This window comes from Leopardus geoffroyi, chromosome C1 (assembly GCF_018350155.1).
Source record: "Leopardus geoffroyi isolate Oge1 chromosome C1, O.geoffroyi_Oge1_pat1.0, whole genome shotgun sequence".
NCBI classification, from domain to species: Eukaryota; Metazoa; Chordata; class Mammalia; order Carnivora; family Felidae; genus Leopardus; species Leopardus geoffroyi.
The window spans coordinates 24,714,670-24,738,082 of record NC_059328.1 but is presented as its reverse complement, the minus strand read 5'-3'; the positions used below and the strand labels follow the sequence as shown (position 1 = coordinate 24,738,082).

The window sequence follows — 23,413 nt, the reverse complement described above, 5'->3', positions numbered from 1 at the left end:
TTGCGCGCGCGCGGACCTGGTGGGAGGGCGCCCGCCGGGTCACGTGAGATGTTTAGTCCGCACGCTACAGGGGGCAGCCATTTTCTTAAAGGCTGTTCAGCTCGCGACAGTTTCAGAGCACTGTCATGAAAAATCTGGGATGCTTTCGGGTCTAGTTATCAACTCTGTGAATGAGGCAGAAAGAAAACACGTCTACCACTCAGGCATAGGAGTGTCTAGCTCAAGTGTCTTACTACTTCCAGGTCCCCCAATTTACTTGTTTCCTGGGTTCTTAGAAGTGATGAAGCAAACGCAGAAAATAGGGCCTAAGCCTATTAAAGACGTGCTTCCACCGGCGGGTCCTAGGCCAGGAGTCTTAGGGTATAAGTACATCTGGGAGAATGGAGTCCTGGTCCTTTAAGGGTGTGTGCCAAGGGGCGGAGTCTAGAGCGGAAGTTGTAAATCAGGGCTGAAGTCCGGCTAATGAAGGGCGGAAGTGGAGTGTCCAGGGTTGTAATTATGGCGCAGGAAGAGGAAGATGTTCGAGATTACAATTTGACTGAAGAGCAGAAGGCAATCAAGGCCAAGTATCCTCCAGTCATTCGGAAATACGAGTGTGAGTAGGTGGCTCAGTTTTCTCATGCCCTCTTTCCTTGCCCAGGTCTTCTGGCCTCTCCTGCTTTACCCCATTAGGTGCTTCAGGCGTGATCCCATTTCGCCCTGTATTGTAGGTACGAGTCCGGGGGATGCTGGAGGAAAAACCCACCTGGTCTGAGAGTCGGGAACTGGGCTGCTGCGTCTACAGTCTTTTGAACTCTTTCTACATATACCTAGTCACATTTATCTTGTGGGAATTTTATCAGTGTATTCTAAAGATAACCATATTTCAGGGGCGCCTGGGTAGCTCAGTCGGTTAAGCGGCCGACTTCGGCTCAGGCCATGATCTCGCGGTCCGTGAGTTCGAGCCCCGCGTCGGGCTCTGTGCTGACAGCTCGGAGCCTGGAGCCTGTTTCGGATTCTGTGTCTCCCTCTCTCTGACCCTCCCCCATTCATGCTCTGTCTCTCTCTGTCTCAAAAATAAATAAATGTTAAAAAAAATTTTTTTTAAAGATAACCATATTTCTAAGCGTTTGCGGGGTTGTCTCCCCTACGTATCTCCCAACAGTGGGATGGTTAGAGCAGTGAATATACTTGTGCATCCTTTGTTTTGCACGTGTGCAAGTGTATCTGTAAATTTCCGAAGTTACGTTGCTTTGTCAAAGGATATGTGCATTTTTAAAATTTTTATTTATTTATTTTGGAGGGAGGCAGAGAGAGAATCCCAGGCAGGCTCTGCCCTGTCAGCCTCATGTTGGGGCTCAGTCCCATGAACCGCGAGATCATGACCTGCACCAAAATCAGGAGTCCCACGCTCAATAGACTGAGCCACCCAGGCACCCCAAGATATATGTATTTTTAACTTTAACAGTTTTTGCTAAATTGATCTCCAGTGATGTTGTAACAGTTTATACTCTCATTGTCATTATGTGAGCGTGCTTTAGTCCTCACACTTCCGCCCATTTACTGCATTACCATACTTTGTCTTTTCCAATTTAAATATTTTGTGATAGGGGCGCCTGGGTGGCTCAGTCGGTTGAGCGTCCGACTTCGGCTCAGGTCATGGTCTCACAGTCTGTGGGTTCGAGCCCCGCATCAGGCTCTGCGCCGACCGCTTGCTCAGAGCCTGGAGCCTGCTTCAGATTCTGTGTGTCCGCTCTCTGCCCCTCCCCAGCTCACGCTTTGTCTCACTCTGTTTTTGAAAAATAAATAAATGTAAAAAAAAAAAAAAATTTTTTTTTTAAATAAATATTTTGTGATATTAGTTGCATTTTAATTTTTTTTAACATTTATTTATTTTTTGAGAGACAGAATATGAGCGGTACAGGGGCAGAGAGACAGGCAAACACAGAATCCGAAGCAGGCTCCAGGCTCTGAGCTGTCAGCACAGAGCCAGACATGGGGCTCAAATTCAGGAACACAAGATCATGACCTGAGCCGAAGTCAAGATCATGACCCGAGCTGAAGTCGGATGCTCAACCGACTGAACCACCCAGGCGCCCTGGCATTTTTCTTATTATAAGTGAAGTTGAACATACTTAAGTATGTTTGGAGCTATTTGTATGTCCACTTCTGGGATGTGTATATTCATATTTTGAACCCATTTTTCTATTGGATTGTTGGTCTTATTTTACTCTGCAGAAATTTATTTTTATGTAGTGAAATTTATTAACCCTTTTTATGACTTCTGGGTAGTCATACTTAGGAAGGCTTTGTCCACTCTAAGATTGTAAAACAATTCTGTGTTTTCTTGTACATTTGGAAATGAAAACTTTTTTTTTTTTTTTAATTTAAGTAAGCTCTGTGCCCAGTGTGGGGCTTGAACTCACCACCCTGAGTTCAAGAGTGGCATGCTCTACCAACTGAGCCAGCCAGGCGCCCTTGGAAATGCAAACTTATATTGAAGTATAATATACAGAAGAATGCACATACCATAAGTGAATGTTCACACACTGAATACACATGTATACCTAATAACCATGTGGATAAACAATATTACAACATCCTGTCTTATGCCCCTTTCCAATCACCACCGCCCTCCCCACTGCTCCCATTATCCTGACTTTTTTTTAAAGATTTTATTTTTAAGAAATCTCTACACCCAACATAGGACTCGAATTCACAACCCTGAGATCAAGAGTTGCCCATGCCACCAATTGAGCCAGCCAGGTGCCCCCCATTAACCTAACTTTTAACATCATAGATTAGCTTTGCCTGTTTTTTTTTTTTTTTTTTTATGTTTATTTATTTAGAGATATAGATATAGATATAGAGAATCCCAAGTAGGCTCTACACTGGGGCTCAAACTCACAGTGAGATCATGCTGAGGCAAAATCAAGAGTCAGACGCTTAACCGACTAAGCCACCGAGGTGCCCCTATTCTATCTTTTAATATGTTGTAGGACACTCTCCCCTCACCATTGGCCCCTTTCCTGCCATTCTTGTTTTTTTTTTTCCTATATGTAGATAAACATCAGCTATGTGTAAATATATACAAAACTAATATGATGATTTCCATCTGCACATCACCCAGCTTCAGCAATGATCAGTTAATGGTTTACCTTTTTTTATCTGTACCCTTATACCTCTGTAGGGGAGGAAAAAAATCTTTCTCCTATACCCATCATAGGTACATTGGCTGGGGCCCTACAAATCAGTTAGAAAAAACAAACTTATAAACACATGTGTTGCACATTCACCTGCAAGTATTTTTTTTTTAAGTTTATTTATTTTGAGGGGTGCCTGTGTGGTTCAGTCGGTTGAGCGTCTGACTCGTGGTTTCGGCTCAGGTCATGGTCTCACGGTTCATGGGTTTGACCCTGTATCCGGCTCTGCGCTGGCAGTGCAGAGCCTGCTTCGGATTCTCTCTCTCTGCCCCCTTCGCTCTCTGTCTCTCTCAAAATAAATAAACTTAAAAAACATTTTTAAAATTATTTTGAGAGAGTGTGTGAGTGGAGGAAGGGCAGGGAGAGAGAAAGAATCCCAAGCAGGCTCTGCACGGTCAGCCCAGCCCAAAGTAGGGCTCAAACACTCAAACAGCTGAAGTCAAGAGTCGGATGCTTAACCGACTGAATCACCCAGGTGCCCCTCACATAGGAGTATTCAGTGATGAGTAACTCAAAGCGCTGGTTAGAACTTGAGCTTATATAGCGTCTTAACAGGAGCAGTAATTTTGTAGAGAAATGACAAGACAAAGGAAAAGCATTTTGTACTTCTGGGGCAGCCAATTGTGGGATGATAAATATATAGAAAACTAATGGAAGGTGAGGGCTAGTTAGGAAACTTTATTATGTAGATTCCTCTGGTGCTGACTGGGTGGATAAGGGTCTAGAGTTTTCTTTAATTGATTTCTGTCCTTGCTGATAGGCAAAGGGGAGCACCTTTATACATTTATGTTTTAGACATATAGTGGGAGGGCAGAGAGTTTTTCTTGTATCTTCTCTCATTTGTCTTCAACTCAAAGTAATCTTTATACCTGAGTGGCATATTTCTGGCTACCTTTCACCTCCTTTTCATTTATTTTAAAGTAAACTGCAGATAGGGGCACCTGGCTGGCTCAGTAGGTAGAGCATGTGACTCTTGGTCTTGGTGTTGTGAGTTCTAGCCCCACAATGGGTATAGAGATTACTTAAATAAATAAAAACTTTTAAAAATAAAATAAACCACAGATAAAAAATACTATTGGTATTTTCTCAGTCATATTAATTATAAATTTAGGGAGAATTAAAACTTTAATATTTATATTAGGAATTTTTTTTGAGGAATGGTGTATGCCTTTCCACTTTTCAAACCTTGTGTATCCTGAGAAGGTTATTTTTAGGTATTTCATCTTTTTTGTTTCTTTTCCTTTTTAAAAAAATATTTATTTATTATGAGAGAGAGAGCGAGTGAGTGTAGGTGGGGCAGGAGAAGGAGAGAGAGAATCCTAAGGAGGCTCCATGCTGTCAGTGCAGAGCCTGACATGGGGCTCTATCCCACAAACCAGGAGATCATGACGTGAGCCAAAGTCAAGAGTTGGATGCTTAACTGAATGAGCCACCCAGACGCCCATCTGTTTTTTGTTTTTTGTTTTTTTTTTTTTTTTACAGTAATGTCTTTGCCATTGTGGGACTCAAACTCATGACCCTGAGATCAGGAGTCACATGCTCTACTCACTGAGTCAGCCAGGCCCCCACACCTTTTTTGTTTCTGATGTAAATGATCTTTTCTGCCCTGATATCATCTCTTGTCTATCCTGTTATTGACTATAATTGTGAAAGCTGCTGAGTTGTATAATTAATTTTTTACCCTGCCTCCTTATAGTATTCCCTTATAGTTAGTATAATTTTCAGTTGATACCCAAGAGTATCCAAATTTTTTTCATCGTACACTTTGAATTTTGTGTGTTCAACTGTGTTATAATAATATATGCATTATAAAACTCTGTTTTCTTTCCTCTGATACCACTTCTGACGTCAAGTGTGTGGTTTCTCCACATCAAGCAGTTTTCCAGTTCTCTGACGCCAACTTGGGTATCAGTCAATTCAATTCTGTTCTGATCCTAACTCCCTGGAATTAACACAGACCCCACAGTTTAAGGGTTGAATTGCACAAGACTGCTTCCACTTCATATGGCAGCCCCAAATGGGGTACCCAAGCTACCCACACTTCTGCCTAACCAGTTGCAAATTCTGGTGTTCCCATGCTTCTCCTCCCACTCCTCCTTGGGCTCAAGTTCAGTAATTTGCTAGAACAATTCACAGAACTCAAGTAACCATGCTTTACTTAGGTTTACCAGTTTATTATAGGGGATCCAACTGAGGAACAACCAGACGGATGCCATGCATAGAGCAAGGTATGGGGAGAGGGTCTGGAGCTTCCATGCCCCCTCTGGGCTTGTCGTCCTCCTAGCACATGGATGAGCTCACCAATGGGATGTTCTCCAAATCTCTTTAAGAGTCTATAACTCAGTCTCCTGCTCCACCCTCCACAGGCCAAGCACTCACACCTGGTGGTGAGGGGGTGGGGCTGGAAGTTCCTGCTCTTTAATCATCATCTTCCTGGTGACTGCCCCATTCTAAGGCTATCTAGGGACCTTACCCTGAGTCACCACCATAGCATAGATTCAGGTGTGGACAGAAGGTAATAATTAATGAATAACAAAACACTCATCACTCAGGAGAATCCAAGGGTTTTAGGAGCTTTGCCAGAAACCAGGGACAAAGACCAAATATATATCTTTATTACACCACAGAAACATTCAGTAAATATAGCAATTAAGAATGAGAGAAAAGGGGCTCCTAGGTGGCTCAGTTGGTTAAGCGTCCGACTCTTGATTTTGGTTCAGAGCATGATCTCCCCATTTGTGGGATGGAGCACTGTGTTGGGCTCTGTGCTGGGAGCCTGCTTAGGATTCTCTTTCTCTCTCTCTCTGCCCCTCCCCCTGCACATGTCCTCTCTCTCTCTCTCTCTCTCTCTCTCTCTCTCTCAAAATAAGCATTAAAGGGGCGCCTGGGTGGCGCAGTCGGTTAAGCATCCGACTTCAGCCAGGTCACGATCTCGCGGTCCGTGAGTTCGAGCCCCGCGTCGGGCTCTGGGCTGATGGCTCGGAGCCTGGAGCCTGTTTCCGATTCTGTGTCTCCCTCTCTCTCTGCCCCTCCCCCGTTCATGCTCTGTCTCTCTCTGTCCCAAAAATAAATAAACGTTGAAAAAAAAAAAAATTAAAAAAAAAAAATAAGCATTAAAAAGAATGAGAGAAGAAAAATAGTTTAACTTTTTAATTTGTTGTACAGAAAAAACTTTTTGCTCAAAAATCCTGTTAATATTTTTATATGTTTCATGATTGTATCTATGGAGAGGATCATATATGAATTACATTAATCTATTTCCTAATAACTGAATCTGTGCATTCCAAGAATAAATCCCACTTGGTCATACTGGATTCTACTTGGCAACATTTTGTACAGTCTTTGAATTGATGTCAGATTGATTTGTGAGATTAGTCTGTATTTTCTCCTAGTTTCATTTCTTTCCATAGACCACCCCCAAATCTCTCCCCAAGCTTTTCCTGTAGCCCTGTTTTTTCCTTTAAGACTGTGTAGACAACAGTGTAGTTGTCATCTTATTGATTCATTCAGCAATATGATTGAACACCTGTTGTGTATCATGCATTGAACAAAAATTGGAAATAAGAGAATGGGCAAACACGTACGGAGCACCCTTAGTCTTTTGGCACTTACAATGTTAAGTCTTGTTTCCTTTGGGAATTCAGTCCAAGTTAAGTTTATTTCCTAGTCTCTCCTATGTTTCAGTTCTCAAAGTGTGACCCTTGGACCCCTGGGGTTCCCCAGACCCTTTCAGAGGATCTGTGATGTCAACACTACTTTTGCAATAATACTGAGATACTTGCTCTTTCACTGTGTTGGTATTTGTGCTGATGGTGCAAAAGCATTGGTAGATGCACCTGCTGTCCCCTTAGCACAAATTGAGGCAACACCAAACTGTACTGGTAATCACTTTATTCCTTAACCACTATGTACCTAAGGTTAAAAGAAAAAATCATTTTCACTTAGAGATGTCCTTGATGAATCAGTAAGGACTGTCAGTTTAATTAAATCTTGGCCAGTGAGTACATGCCTTTTTAATGTTCTGTGAAACAGAATGGGAAATGTGCATACAGTGTTTCTGTTGCTTGTCAAGGTATTGATGATTACCTTGAGGAAAAGAACTTGTGTAATTGAGTTGTGAGCTGGTTTTTTGTTTTGGTTTTGTTTTTCATAGAAGACCCCCCCCCCTTTGTTTTCCTCCAAAGAAGGACTGAAAGATGTAGTGTTGTTATTCAGATAGGGGTATTTGGCACTTAATTTCTTTAAAACACTTCAAAGAAAAGAACACAATATTTGTTGGCAATGATAAAATTCAAGTATTTGAGTGAAATTCGAATTTTGGAAAACTTGTGTCTGTCATCATGAGCTTGACAGTTTCCTAGTACTAAAAGATCTTTCTGATGAGATTGGTGGTGATATTAACAAATATACGTATATATGTAATTTCACTTCATATAATTAAATGTGTCGACATTACCTGTATAAATCAATGAACTAATATTTTTTCAAAAGACCAGTGCTTTGGTGTTATACCATCAGGCACAGATAAGATCCCTTCTAGGCACAAGATAGAGTTATGGATTTTAATGTTACAGAGTATGAAAATTCATTATAACAGCTTCAAATTCCACATTGCATGTTTCTAGTTTCGGTATAGCATCATGGAAGATTATATATAGTTTTGTGAAAAGCTATTAAGATACTCCTCCCTTTTTCTCCTACATATATGTGAGGTTGATTTTATGTACGTATTTCAACTATATCAATATATTGCAACACATTGAAAGACATTCAAAATACTTACCTAAATGGTGCCACTCTTCTCACTAAAGTTTTGGGGAAATATGGTTATTTTTTATAAAGGTATGCAATTTATGTTTAGTGAAATGGCTTTGTTTTTTATTGATTATTACTATTTTCTAAAGATTTTATTTTTAAGTAATCTCTATGCCCAATGTTGGGCTAGAACTCAATCCTGGGATCAAGGGTCACATGTTCTACTGACTGAGCCAGCCATGTGCCCCAATTTTGTTGTTATTTTTAAATGAATTAATAAGTATTTAAACGTTTTTTTCATTAAAATTTCTAGTATGGTTAACATGGACAGATACAACACATATCAATCAAACCTTTTTGGGATCTTCAATAATACTTGAGTAAAGGGTTCCTAAGACCAAAAATTTGAGAACTACTGGCCTATAGTAATCTGTCATTGTTCTTTCAAATTGTTTTTTAAAATGGAAATATAATTTATATATGGTAGAAGTGCTCAGATCTTAAGTGTAGAGTCTGATAAGTTTTGATAAACATATACATCCATTTATGATTGGAGTGTATTATACATTGGATTGTAGAACATTTCCATCACCCTAGAAAGTTCCTTGCTTTTTTTCCTATAAGCCTCCCCCCCCCCACCCCCGCCATGTCCTTACTTTGAGGCAGTTTGGATTTCTATTACCAGAGCATAATTTTGCCTATTTTAAAGTTTCGCACAGTATAGATTCTTTTATGCCTGGCTTCTTCACTTAGTATCAAAGATAAACACAGCTGGACATTAAAGTGGTGAATGACTTTTTTTCAGTAATTATAGTAAAAGAAAGAACTGAACTCCATTCCAAATTTTGCAGAGGTGATGGGGCCTTTTAAAGGGAGAATGGAGAAGAGGGGAGAGCAGGGGCCTCATAGTTTCAGAGAAGTGAAAAATTACAGTTAGTCTGCGTAAATTCGATTAGGCCTGTAGGATTTGGTAGCAGGTAGTTATGGAAGTTAGGATTCGATCCTCCCACTGAGACCAGGAGTCCTTTATGCTGATTACATTTCAAAGGAGTGGCTCTGGAGTCCTTGAGAAGGACCCTGCTGAGTTGTAAGAGATAAATATTCACAGTTGTAAGTCCTTTATAGTAAATGCTTTAAGAAAGGGAGGTTAAGGGCCTATTGTTAGGTTTTGGTTGGAATGAACAATAAATTCTCCTGTCTGTGTAGCGCTTTCCCCCGGCAGGTAATCTAATGCTTTGGGGCCCGGGTGATCCTCGGAACTAGGCTTATGCTGCTAGAAGTCCAGCTGTGCTAAAGTTTGATCACTCTTGTCACAGAGGAGTTTGGATAGAGGTGTTACATGCTGAGAGTTCTGCAGTTTTCACTTAATGTTTTTGAGATTCATGTTAATGCATGAGTCAGTAGATCACACCATTTAAAAAAAAATGTTCATTTATTAATTTTTGAGAGAGAGAGAGTGCAAGCGGAGGGGGGAGGGAGGACAGAGAGAGAGGAAGGGAGAGAATCCTAAAAAGGCTTCTTGCCGTGAGCGCAGGGCCTGTCGCGGGGCTCAGACCCATGAACCATGAGATCATGGCCTGACCCAAAACCAAGAGTTGGATTCTTAAGGAACTGAGCCATCCAGGTGCCCCAGTAAGTCACACCATTTTATCGCTGAGTAGTATTGCATCGCATCTTTATCTGTTCTCTTATCGGTGAACTTTTGGTTTTTCATTTTGGGGAATCCACTGCTGTGAGCATTCTGGACACATGCTTTCATTACTCTAAGGTTAATACCTGTCATTTTCTTTTAACTTCTTTATCATCTCTGCTGGTCATCTCTGGTGCCTAAAACATATTAAGTCCACAGGAATATTTTTGAGTGACTTGGAGAAGAATTTGAGCCTTGAGTGTCACCAAAAAACTATGTGTTACGGTACAAAATCTACTACACTGGCACTCAGGACATCTCAATTCTAGGCCCAACTTTGCCTCTAAACAACAGTAGTCTTTAACAAGTCCCACGATCTCTTCGGATTTCAGGTTTCTTCTTCTTTTTAAAAAAAATTTTAAAGTAATCTCTACAACCAACATGGTCTCAAACTCACAACCCAAGGTCAAGAAGTCACGCGCTCTACAGATTGAGCCAGCCAGGTGCCCCAGTTTTCTTCTTGTCCATGAGGGAATTATATTAAATGAGCTGCAAGGCTTCCTTCTAGCCTGAATATTCAATGATCTAAGTAGGAAGAACTGACAGAAGTCATAATACCAGTGAAGAGTAGACTGAAATGTTGGGATAACAGATCCAGTGGGAGTTTGCTGTAGTAGCAGGTGTTGCTTTCAGGTGTTTCTGTGGGGATAATCAGGAAGAAGCTCATAAACATCGTGTTGAGTTTACTTTTTTTTTTTTAATTTTTTAATGTTTGTTTACTTTTGAGAGAGAGAGAGAAAGCACGAATGTAGGGGCACAGAGAGGGAGACAGAGGATCTGAAGCGGGCTCTATGCTGACAGCAGAGAGTCCGACACGGGGCTCCCAACTCAGTGAACCGTGAGATCATGACCTGAGCTGAAGTCGGACACTTAACCGACTGAGCCACCCAGGCGCCCCTACTTTTTTTTTTTTCAGTAATTTATTTATTTTTGAAAGAGAGAGCAAGAAGAGGAGGGGCAGAGAGAGAGGGAGACAGGATCTGAAGCGTGCCTGTGCTGACAGCAGTGAGCCTGAGGGGGGCTCGAACTCTTGAACCCCGTGAGATCATGACCTGAAACACAGTTGAATGCTCAACTGACTGAGCCATCCAGGCACCACAGAAGGATAATATTCTTAATAATGAACTAGAGTTTCTTGTGACTTGCAAGTCAAGTTCAATGACATATGTGTTTCCCCCTCTGTCCCTCAGATTTGGATCATACGGCAGATGTCCAGTGAGTATACCTACAATTTATGTCTTTGAAATCATGTTCTTAAATAGGAAGTCCGATGTTTTAATCTCGATGTCCCTAATTTTATTTTATTATTTATCTATTTATTTTTTAAAGTTTATTTATTTTGTGAGGGAGGGAGAGAGAATGTGCACACAGATGCACACACAACCCAGGGAGGGACAGACAGCGAGGGAGAGGGAGAATCCTCTCTGTCAGCACAGAGCCTGATGTGGGGCTCAGACCCACAAACTGTGAGATCATGACCTGAGCTGAGATCAAGAGTTGGACACTTAACCAACTGAACCACCTAGATGCCCCTCGATGTCCCTAATTTTAATTTTCTCTTCCTATTTTCGTTCCTTTACAACATGAAAATGATGGTTTAAAAGAACCCAGTTTCTGTGCCATTAAATTGATTGCTGCCTTTGGTTTTGTATTTACCATGCTAATTTTATTTTGACTTTGCTGTCAAGTTTTCTCTCTTGCTGTCTTGAATTTTATTACACAGGGCATAAATGTATTTCTTTAGGTTACATGCATGGGGAGATACTCTGGAGGAAGCATTTGAGCAATGTGCAATGGCCATGTTTGGTTACATGACAGATACTGGGACTGTGGAGCCCCTCCAAACACTAGAAGTAGAAACCCAAGGTAACCAATTTGTTTTCAGGGAAGAAATTGTTATGCAAATGTGCAGTGTTGTACATGATTTCAGTATATTTTCACAGTAAGAGCAACTAAATTAATTATGAGCTTGTTCTTCCTCTTTTCAGCTAGCCTAAGAAATTCATTACACTTTTAAATTCAAACAAGTTTTTAGAGAGGAGAATCATTAAACATCATACTATCATGGTTCTTCTTGATCCTATGTAGGAGATGACTTAGAGTCTCTTCTGTTTCACTTTTTGGATGAGTGGCTTTATAAGTTCAGTGCTGACGAATTCTTCATACCCCGGGTAAGCAACGGTTTTTCTTTTTTACTGAGCAAACGGGTTCTAGTTCAGATTTTAAGAGAACAAATGATTGAGAATAGAATGTGTGATGCAAAACCAAGCCATACAGATCCTAAGATGATACTGATTTGTAGAAAACAGGGACTCCTTGGTTAATCTGCCTTTGCCTATGTATATGCATCTTGTAATATTTTAGATCTCTTACCATATACTTGTCACTAATCAGGATTGTGTGATCAGAATGCACCTGCTGTCTTCACCCACACTTTTTATGTCTCCCTAGTTTGAGCTGTATTTATGTCCATCCGTATGTTCCTTTGTCCCTTGTGAAATTTAGCAACTCTGCCATGTTGGCCTAAATTTAAAAATTGCTGTCAGTTTTCCTTAACATGAAAAAGGAAAATCCAAATGGAGATTGCCTGTTGCCATCAGCCTCTAGAAGGGAATCTATCTCAACATCACTGTTACCTAACACACAGCGCCTTGCTTCCTTGCTTCCATAATCGCTCCATTCTCTCCCTTTCTAGCTATGCTACATACACTCTTCTAACTGGTCCCTTGTCCTGCAGAGTTCAAGAGCCTACAGTGTTAGTTAAAAATGGGCCAAGAATGATTGAAATCCTGTATCATTCTATTCTATTTTACAGAGAAAGTTCTTGACTCCTGTTTTTAGAGTGTACATTTTTCAAGAACGTTTCTCTTCACTATATAAGAAAAAAACCTTATTTCCTTGAAGTATATTTAGTTTGTTGTTCTACTTTAGTTAACATTTTAATTTTCTTTGCTTCAGGGAAGTTGTACATTGTTATTTTCTAGGAAAGGGGACAACCTAGACATATTTTTGTTAATTAAAGTATAACTGACATACAATATTATGTCAGTTTCAGGTGTACAACATAGTGTTTTGACAGTTATTAGACATGTTTTAGTAGATGTCTATTATGAACATTTTTTTAAATTAAATTTTCTTTTCCTCTTTAGGAAGTGAAGGTACTTCATATCGATCAAAGAAATTTCAAATTACGGTCAATTGGGTATGTTTTGAAGATCTTTTTAAGTAACAAGCCATGAAAGATGTTAAAATTATATTCTTCACTGAACGTACTGGGCAGGAAGACAGAAATGTTAAGTCAGAAGTCCCATTGCAGCCCAGTGGGCCTCTGCAGATTAAGCTTTGTGAACCCTAGGAGCAAGGGCTTTGGTCCTCAGCTTTGGAAGACCAGAAATGTGTCAGAACAGAGTTAATTTTGGTTCTTAAGCCTGATTCCCAATTTATTGATTTTTTTTTTTATGTTTATTTATTATTGAGAGAGAGAGAGAGAGTGCAAGCCCAGGAGGGACAGAAAGAGAGGGAGACACAGAATCTGAAGCAGACTCCAGGCTCTGAGCTGTCAGTACAGCAGAGCCCAATGCAGGACTCGAACCCACGAACTGAGCTGTCAGTACAGCAGAGCCCAATGCAGGACTCGAACCCACAAACTGTGATCATGACCTGAGCCGAAGTCAGACGCTTAACCAACTGAGCCACCGAGGCACCCCTGGTTTGTTTTGTTTTGTTTTGTTTTGTTTTGTTTTGTTTTGTTTTGTTTTGAAGATTTATTTTAGAGAGAGTGTGAGTAGGGTAGAGGGGCAGAGAGAGAGAGAATCATAAGCAGGCTCCATGCTCAGTGTGAACCCCACGTAGGGCTCAGTCCCACAGCCGTGTGATCATGAACTGAGCCGAAATCAAGAGCCATATACTCAACCAGCTGAGCCACTCAGGCTCCCCTCTTTTAGGTTATTTCTATGTAAAGCCTATTTTTTCCACTTCATGTTGAATTTGATTCATTTCTTTTTTCTTTTTGTAAAGTGAGGTCTTTTATTCTTCTCCCTCCTTTTTTTTTTTTTTTTAATGGGTATGGAATCAGCCTTATCCAAGGGTATTTAGCTAATAAATGGTTGAACAGAAATTTAAAACTTTGTTCTTTTTACTACCAATGCTGCTTCTCCAACTGTGATCTCTAGCCACATTCATCTTGAAGAGAGAGAAGATACTTATCCCGGGTTCTAGGAAAGTACCCTTCTAGGGCCTTCTATGCACAGACCATGGACATTTTCTCAAAAGTTATAAAATAAGAGCGTATTACAGAATGTAGTATTTTGCCTCTGTGATACTCAGGCCTACTTTCTCCAGTGGGAGATAGTATTTAAATCATTGTATAGCCTTGAGTACAGTGAAAATTTTAATTTTTTTTTTTTTTTAACGTTTATTTATTTTTGAGACAGAGAGAGACAGAGCATGAACAGGGGAGGGTCAGAGAGAGGGAGACACAGAATCTGAAACAGGCTCCAGGCTCCGAGCTGTCAGCACAGAGCCCGACGCGGGGCTCGAACTCACAGACCGCGAGATCATGACCCGAGCCGAAGTCGGCCGCCCAACCGACTGAGCCACCCAGGCGCCCCAAGTACAGTGAAAATTTTAAACATGCTGCTGTATTTATTTATTAAAAACTTTTTTTTAATGTTTATTTTTGAGAAAGAGACAAAGCATGAACAGGAGAGGGGCAGAGAGAGAGGGAGACACAGAAGCTGAAGCAGGCTCCAGGCTCTGAGCTGTCAGCACAGAGCCTGATGCGCGGCTTGAACTCACTGACCATGAGATCATGACCTGAGCCGAAGTTGGCTGCTCAACTGACTGAGCCACCCAGGTGCCCCTATTAAAAACATTTTTTAATGCTTATTTTTGAGAGAGAGCGCAGGTGCATGAGTGGGGGAGGGGCAGAGAGAGGGAGACACAGGGGCAGAGAGGGAGACGCAGAACTACAAACAGTCTCTAGGCTTCATGCTCCGTGCTGTCAGCACAGAGCCAAATGCGTGGCTCTAACTCACGAACCACGAGATCATGACCCGAGTCGAAATTAGACGCTTAACTGACTGAGCCACCCAGGTGCCCCTCAAACTGAAATTTAAAGCCCCTTATCCCTCCCATCTCTTTTGGCCTTCTCGTATCTTAACCACATTTATAAGATTTATTTTAAAATATGTAAAGGGAGAACAGGTATTAAATCCTGGAAGTCTAAATCATGTTTTAATTTTCCTTCTCAAGGTGGGGAGAAGAATTTTCATTGTCCAAGCACCCTCAGGTATGTTTAAATCCAGCCATTGAAAACATTTTCTACTTTCTTACCATAAAGTTAGTATATACCAGTAAACTTTAGTGAGTTCTAATAAATTGGTGTGAAGTAAGTGGTAAGTTTTCCTCAGGCTTCCCTGACCATGTTATGTTTAAACGCTGATTCCACACATCTGATTTGGTGGATTAGGAGTCAGCACTTGGGCTCCAGGGTCAGGTTTGTTATACATTTTTATGGGATTTAAAAGTCCCTTTGCCTTTTCAAGCTTCTGTATCTCTTCCTGTGATGAAGGTTTTAGACTGGATGTTCTCTAAAGTACCTTCTACTTTCTGTGCTTCTCCGGATTCTGTATTTGCCAACCTGTATGACTCCACTCTATACCAGTCAAATCTGTATATAGGAATAGGAGGAGGCAAATTTTTTCTGTAAAGGGCTAGATAATGTTTAAAGCTTTGTGGAACAAGAGTGATAGAAGAACAATATTTAGCTCCTTTATTGTATCACTATAGCCACCATAGACAATACATACACGAATGAATGTGGTTGTATCCCAATAAAACTTCACGGACATTGAAATTTCAATTTCATATCGTTTTCAAATGTCATGAGGTATTCTTTTGTGGTCCCCCCCCCCCCCCCCAACCATTTAGACATGTAAAAAACCATTCTTAGGTGGTAGGACTATACAAAACCAGGTGGCAGCCTGGGTTTGCCCTGTGATTTGCAGGTTGCTGACCCTTGTGTTTAGGCCAAAGAGACCTAAATTAGTTGAGGGTGACTGGGAAGTCCTGGTTGCTTCTAGTAGCTGCAGTATCATTTCTTCAAGCACAACATGATGAAATGAAGCCTGATGAGGGAACTTCGGGAGAGAAGCTTAAAAAGAGAGAAACTGCTAGAAGGGAGCATATGAATTACAATACAAACGACACGTGGAATTTTCTTTTGAACATCTTATGTGTGAGGTATATATTAGACATCTAAATGGAAATGTCTCATAATAGGCATTTGCCTATAGGATGTCTTGTTCAGGAGATAGCTATCTCTGCAAACATAAATCTGGGAGCCACCACTGAGCAGAGGATATCTATAGCCATAGGATTAGATGAGATTATGTCGGAGGGAGTATAGATAGGAGAGAGTATAGAGGGGACTGAGCCCTGGGGCACTAAGTTTGGAAGAGACAGAGCCAAAAAGTAAAAGACAAGGAGAACCTCATGAAAGGGAGCAAAAGAAGAGGGGGTGCCCTAAAGCCAGATATCTAATGATCTTGAGACCGCACAGAGGTTGCGTAAGATGAGGATTGAGAATTATCCATGGGTTTACTAATCAGTGGAAAGATACATGGGTCAAAGAGAATGAAAGATAGGAAAGTGGAGGCAGTGTATTGAGACAGTTCTTTTGAAGAGTTTGAAAAGGGGAACAAATAGAACAGTACTAGCCAGAGGGGAATGCGGCTGGAAAGGGAGGAGTTGTGTGTGTGTGTGTGTGTGTGTGTGTGTGTGTGTGTGTGTGTGTCTTGTTTTAGCTACAAGGTTTGTAGCACCAGCGTAGGCTGTGTGGAAGTGATCTAGGAACTTGGGGCAAATTGATCATGCTGGAGAGCAAGAGAATAATTTCAGAACAAAGACCTTAAGTTTTGGTAAAGGGGGGTGTGGGGTGGTGTGTTCAGGTACAGGAGCTGATCTTCTGATAGGAGCAGGGACGGGCTGTTCATTGTAATAGGAGGAAAGGCTAATGTGAGTACGGATGGAGAAGATAAGTCACTTCTTGCTGATTGCTCCTGTTTTCTCTAGGACGCCTGGTGTGAGGGTGAGAATGAGGGAGGAATCCTAGAGGTGAAGATGGAAAGTAATTGTTTCAGAGACTGAGCAAGGGAATTCAGTGGCAAATGTAGGATGACTAGTCAGTGCTGAGTGCCCTTTTGAGATTGTGGATGTGATTTAAAGTGACACCACTTAGTATGGTGTGTGCTGCCGTAGGCAGAAAGTTGAATTTGATTTAGGTTGTGGTTTCACCGGGTGATTATGGCGGAGGGAAAAAAGCAAAGGTGGGTGCCATTCAGATCCATCTGGGAAACGTTCAGATTTCTTTTGTGCCATAGAGCTAGCAAATGCCAGTTGCCTATTGCTGGCTATGTTTTGTGCTGCAAAGAATTATTGTAGATTCTTTTCTAGAATGGGAAGGAACCAAGAGAACATCTAATCCTGTGGTTTTAAACCAGGGCAGGCAAGGGGGGATTGTCTTGTATCAGAAACATGTAGAGAGAGAACCCAGGAAGTAAAGTGAGTTGGCAGCTGAGGAGGAGAGGAGTCTGTGTTCCTAGGCCCCAGGTTAGACTATAAGGAGGAGGTCCCGAGAAGGAGCTCTGAGCCAGACCATAGGAAAGCTTTGGGCTCCTTGACTCAGTCCACTTGGTAAATGAAAAAGGGGATGCTGGAGAGGTCAGCCACCCTCCTTATCCAGGTGGAAACAAAGCCAGGATTAGAGCTTCATCTCTTACCTCCCAGTCAGCGCTCTTTCCCTGTGCACAATGTGGCTTCTCATTTTTACCGGATGACTGTACAATGCTGTACAAATAACTGCTTGTATCACGTGAGTTTTTAGTTTTTCAGAATAATAGTAAAATTTGGCCTTTCTGCCTATTGTTGTAGAGTTACTGATCCTGAGTTTGATTTTCATTTTTTCCTATTTGTTGTTTCTCTAACCCCAACTTTAGGGCACTGAAGTCAAGGCAATAACGTACTCAGCAATGCAGGTCTATAATGAAGAGAAGCCAGAAGTTTTTGTGATCATTGACATTTAAGATGCAAAAAAACAAGAAAAACCCCCTCCTATGAAGAACTGTTTTTTCTCTTCTTTTTAAGAAGATACCATGATACCATGATATAAATTCTACAGTATCTGTTGATATATGGAGATTTGCAGAACAGAACTTTTTTTTTTTTAGTGTTTGTTTATTTTCGAACTAGAGAGAGTGTGAGTGGAGAAGGGACAGAGAGAGACAGACAGAAGATCCGAAGTGGGCCCTGCACTGACAGCACAGAGCCCGATGTAGGGCTCAAATTCATGAACCACAAGATCATGACCTGAGCCAAAGTCAGACACTTAACCAACTCAGCCACCCAGGCGCCCACAGAACAGAACTTTTTAACTTAAAGTGTGACTTTCAGAAATGGAACATCAAGGTGCAGGTTTGGTCCGTGTTACGCAAATACTCAAACTTTAAAGAATTCTTCAGGTGGCAAGTATGGCTTCTCATCTCTTAGTCCCCTGCTGTAGTAGCACCCTTCTAGCGAAACGTCCTGCCTGGTCCCCAGAGGGACCAACGGTGTCAGCAGCAGCCCAGGATACTCTGAACCTTCCATAGTCTTATCGAATTCAATTTGAAAAAAAAATAATATAATTTGAGAAATCCTCAACCAGGACTTTGCTTTTTTCTGAATTGGTTAACACATATATTTTCTATATATACATTAAGAGAGGTTTTGTTTTAGATTTCCTGTGGGACAGAGCCATCCTGTATGCCACTCGGTTTTCTTAGAAGAAATAATTATAGTTGGAACATTTGGAAGACTTCTCTAGAAAGAGTCCTGAGTTTCTCTCTTTCTCACTATTTTAAAGCACTAATGTATGGACACTTTTCCTATTTTCTCGTAAGAACAAGTCAGTGCCCTTACAAATGAGCCCCTTCCAGGAGTGCCTGGGTGGCTCGGTCAGTTAAGTGTCAGACTTCAGCTCAGATCATGATTCTCGCTGCAGTTCATGGGTTCAAACCTTGTGCTGGGCTCTGTGCTGACAGCTTGGAGCCTGGAACCTGCTTCAGATTGTGTCTCCCTCTGTCTCTGCTCCACCTCTAGTCTCACTCTGTTTCTTTCTCTCTCTCAAAAAATGAATAAACATTAAAAACATTTTTAAATAAAAAAATGGGCCCTTCTAACGTGATTTTATATTAAAGCCCATATATTTATACAGTTGGAGAAGAAAACTGTTTTACATTTCTTTGTGTTTTTCTAAGTTCTTCATTGTGGAAAAAAAACACGTTAAAAATGATCTAAACTTTTCAAAGTAGGTAATGTAATGAAACTGCTTCTGTTTGATTTGCAACATTATGCTATTCTCTGTTCATTGATTGAGGTATTTGTTGCCACCACAAGAATTTGCAAAGTTGCTATTTATTCGCACATACAGGAGAAAAGATTGCCACTGGGTGGTGCCAGATACCATTACGGCATGCTAAACTTGACCTAAAACGAAATGGTGAGCTTCCGAAGTGTTCTCAGCACTGTATCTTTTGCTAGCTCTCTAGAAAATAGAGCTAATGGAGACTAGGCCAAGAGTCTACCATTTGAATAGTAGTTCTTGCAGTGAATACGTAGCAGGATCACTGGGGTGGTGTTTCTTCCCCTTCTTTATTTTGAGGTACATTTTGTTCATTTGAATTGTGGCCCTCTAAGCAAAAACTGTCTAGAAGAACCTCTCTGCCTTTTGTCAGGATGAATTTCCAGGCTAACCTAGGTCCCTTTTTTTCATGGACCCCTTTGTATATCATGTGCTATTTGGGACATTGATTGTGAAAACGAGCAGCGGGATATTGTGAGTCCAGTGGAAGAGCTGAATCCAGAATAAGAGCTCTTGGGATGTATTAAGCCAAGTAGGGTATAGTCTTGACTGGGAAAAAAAACGGGTAACCGCACCTCTTACCACCAGTGCTGTGTAATGGGGTTCAGTAAAAGCAAGTCAGTTTTAATTACACAATATGAATTCTATTTCCTTTTATTTATAATAAATTTATAATTAACTATTTTATGTGAATTTTAAAATGCAGTTTGTGGGGTGCCTGGGTGGCTCAGTTGGGTAAGTGTCCGACTTCGGCTCAGGTCATGATCTTGCGGTCCGTGAGTTCGAGCCCCGCGTCGGGCTCTGTGCTGACAGCTCAGAGCCTGGAGCCTGTTTCAGATTCTGTGTCTCCCTCTCTGTCTGTCCCTCCCCCATTCATGCTCTGTCTCTCTGTCTCTAAAATAAAATAAACGTTAAAAATAAAATTAAGTTAAATGCAGTTTGTGTTAGGGGTGCCTGGGGGGCTCAGTCAGTTGAGCGTCTGACATCGGCTCAGGTTATGATCTCACAGTTTGTGAGTTTGAGTCCCATGTCGGACTCTGTGCTGACAGCTCAGGGCCTGGAGCCTGCTTCGGATTCTGTCTGCCCCTCTCTCTGCTCCTTCCCTGCTCACACTCTGTCTCTCAAAAATAAATATTAAAAAAACTTTTTCTTTTAAATGCAGTTTGTGTTCATTTTTAAATATGCCAAAATGAAGATACTCAGTGGAAGGAAAATGAGTATGTTACCTTTGTGTGTGAAGTTGGCATTCTTGACCCAGCAGCAGCACACAATTTATTTGTTCATTTTTGTTTTTTTATTGAGATGGTCGTACAGTCTCCCCCCCACCCCCGACTCTTTTAGTTTCAGCTATGTCTTGGCCTCGGGAGCATATTTTTCTCCTACCGTATAACATTCCCACTCATTGTCACTTTTGTGTCTTATTCTCCTATCTGGGCTGTCTTGCCCCTTTCCGAAAACATGAACAGCACATCCAGTGCCCAAGGAGTCACAGAAGTAATGAGAGTGAACTGTGGGTGTTTGGCTGAAGATTTATGCAGTAGCTATGGGGGCAGCTGCCTCACAGCTCTTGCCCTTATTGCTACTGTGAATACAGGCCTAGTGCTGCACTTTTCGTGACACCTCACAATTGGGATTTTTATCTGAAAGTCCCAAGTTTGGGGAAAGAAGAAAAAAAAAAAAAACACTACAGATCATCACAATGGGAAAACAAATTGCGGGCTGAATCTGTCCACAGGTTGCTGGTCGGAAAGTCCTGCTTTAAAGCGCAGCTAAGGGGCCCCTGGGTGGCTTAGTTGGTTAAGCGTCCAACTGTTGATTTCGGCTCAGGTCATGATCTCACAGTTTGTGAGTTCGAACCCTGCCTCAGGCTCTGCTAAGGAGCCTGCTTGGGATTCTGTCCCCTGATTTCTCTGCCCCGCCCCCGCTCGTACGTGATCTCTCTCAAAATAAAAACATAAACTTCAAAAGAAATATTAAAAAAAAAAAAGCTCAAGTCCCATTTTCTTGAGGCCTTCCTAATATTCTAGCCTTCTGTGGTCTTTATGTCTCCCTAGTTAGCTTTAAAGATTTGCAGCCTTAATGTTTTAATTGTTCAGTGTTTGCTAGCCTCATCCCTCTAAACAGAAGGAGTGCTTCCCGATGGCACATAACGGATGGTCCATCACCGCCTGGTGGTCTCTGGGTTAAGCATCTCGGAACTGCATCAAACTCAAGCAGAGCTTGAGCTCTGAGAGATCAGCTCCTTGAGCAGATCTACAAAAGCGTAAGATTGCAAGTCACAAGCCTCAATTTCTAGCCCTCACTCTGCTGTCTAACCTTGGACCTGCTTCCCCATCTGCATAAGTGTTAGTGGGGCACCTGGGTGGCCCAGTTGGTTGAGCTTCTGACTTTGGCTTAGGTCATGATCTTGTAGTTCGTGAGTTTGAGGCCCACATCGGGCTTGTTGATGTCAGTGCACACACTGCTTCGGATCCTCTGTCAACCTCTGTCTCCCTCCTGCATGGGCTCTGTCAAAAATAAACAAACATTTAAAATAAGTAAACAAAACAAATGAAATGGGAGTGTTAGTGATTCCTGAACTTTCCAGTTTTAAGTTTCTGTGATCCTGTATACTGTATTTTAAACAAGTGAGCTGAGAACGAGCAGGTTTCTGCAGTTTCTGTTTGTTTAGTCCAAAGCACACCCATCAGCATCTTCTCATTCACTCTTATCAGACAGCCTTTGTTGTGAGTATGGCTGGATGTGCTCTGATGGTAGCAATTTGCCGTAGTGGACATTCCATAGTGGCATGGTGACCTTTTCTCACTGGTGTCTCTCCCTCCCAAGTGGGCCAAGTGGTCATCTGTCTCTGTGACCACTTTGCCAATTCTCTTTCCACTTTGTTATTTTGCCACTTGGGCTTTGGAAGAAAATGTTCAAGAAGGGTGGAAAAAGAACAATTTATACCCTCCTCAAGGTGGGGCATGTGCACTGAGTGAACTAGAATTCTGGCCCGTCCCCACCTCTGAAGTCTGAGCTTCAATCAGAAGGCTTTGAGGATTCCAGATTGAGACCGAGGATTCTGTTTCTTCATCTAAGAAACCAGGGAATTGGAAAGGATGTCCTCCAAAAGCTTTCAGAGCAAATATCCACAGAACTTAGTGACTATAGTACTTTATCAATGTTGTTGCCCATCTAATGTACTATAAATAATTTTTATTTTGTTACCTATCAAATGAACGATGTCTAATTCTGGACATGCAAGAAAGTACTCTTAGGAAAAGGGCCAACACATTTATTTTGTCATAAACGCATATCCAGGACTGGTCTGTGTGAAGTATTTTCCCAAGTGCTTTCAGTATGTTTCCCATTTGTCCTTACAGTATTTTTTTCTTTTCTTCCTTTTTTTAGAGAGCGTGCACATGAGTCGGGGAGGGGCAGAAGGAGAGAGAGAATCTTAAGCAGGCTCTATGTCCAGCGCATGGGCTTATGACCTGAGCCAAAATCAAGAGTCAGACGCTTAACCGACTGAGCCACATAGGTGTTCCATGTTCTTCCAGTATTTCTATACATGGTATCTGCATTTTACAAACATGGAAATTAGTAACACCTAGAACCACCTGGCTGTATGACTCTCTTCATTGTCTTCATACCATATCCTTTAATATATAACAAATCACATTTATGTAATGATCCTCTGAGATTAGTATAGCAGCCATCACTCACATTTTATATATAAGGAAACACTTCATGTTTGGGTGATATTTCTAAGGTACAACCCAAAAAGAGATCACTGACAAAGATTGTGCCACTTTCTCTGACATTTATTCTGAAAGTTCAAAAGTTAATGTTATTTAGCAGAGACATTTGAACTATAGAAACGTCTGGTTTCCTAGGACAAGACAGTAAAGAATGGTGGATTTCTACTGTTTCTTCCCACTGTCAAATAAATATACAACTGTGTGTGTGCGTTTTAATTTATATCTATATATTAAATTTTTTAAACATTTATTCATTTTTCAGAGACAGAGACAGAGCATGAGTGGGGGAGGAGCAGAGAGAGAGGGAGACACAGAATCCGTAGCAGGCTCCAGGACTGCTATCAGCACAGAGCCTGACGTGGGGCTTGAATTCACAGACCTCAAGATCATGACTTTAGCTGAAGTCGGATGTTTAACGGACTGAGCTCCCCAGGCGCCCCTATATCTATATATTTTTAAGTAGACTCCACACCCAATGTGGGGCTTGAACTCATGACCCCAAGATCAAGAGCCGTATGCTTCGCTGACTAGGCCAGCCAGGCCCCCGTGTGTGTTTTTTAAACTGCTTCCAAGTATAACTATTAAGGTCATTAGAGTCATGGATTCTGACGCTGACTCGGTCATTCATGAACTGTATGACTTCAGG

General features: G+C 41.4%; 1 protein-coding gene across 5 annotated transcripts; it reads left to right on the top strand.

Moving 5' to 3' along the window:
• The first annotated feature begins 79 nt into the window (after positions 1 to 79).
• On the top strand, positions 80 to 22,969 carry ZBTB8OS (zinc finger and BTB domain containing 8 opposite strand). Of its 5 annotated transcripts, none has more exons than XM_045476532.1 (7): positions 98 to 595; positions 10,818 to 10,842; positions 11,372 to 11,493; positions 11,716 to 11,798; positions 12,777 to 12,829; positions 14,881 to 14,917; positions 17,625 to 20,735. In XM_045476532.1, exons 1-7 carry the CDS (start codon positions 463 to 465, stop codon positions 17,709 to 17,711), a joined length of 540 nt encoding a protein of 179 aa, XP_045332488.1. In that variant the 5' UTR covers positions 98 to 462; the 3' UTR covers positions 17,712 to 20,735. The 5 variants fall into 5 exon arrangements, with proteins under 5 accessions (XP_045332493.1, XP_045332491.1, XP_045332488.1 ...); XM_045476538.1 differs by having other exon boundaries at positions 486 to 599; XM_045476536.1 differs by having other exon boundaries at positions 522 to 595; positions 11,351 to 11,493.
• The last annotated feature ends 444 nt before the right edge of the window (positions 22,970 to 23,413 follow it).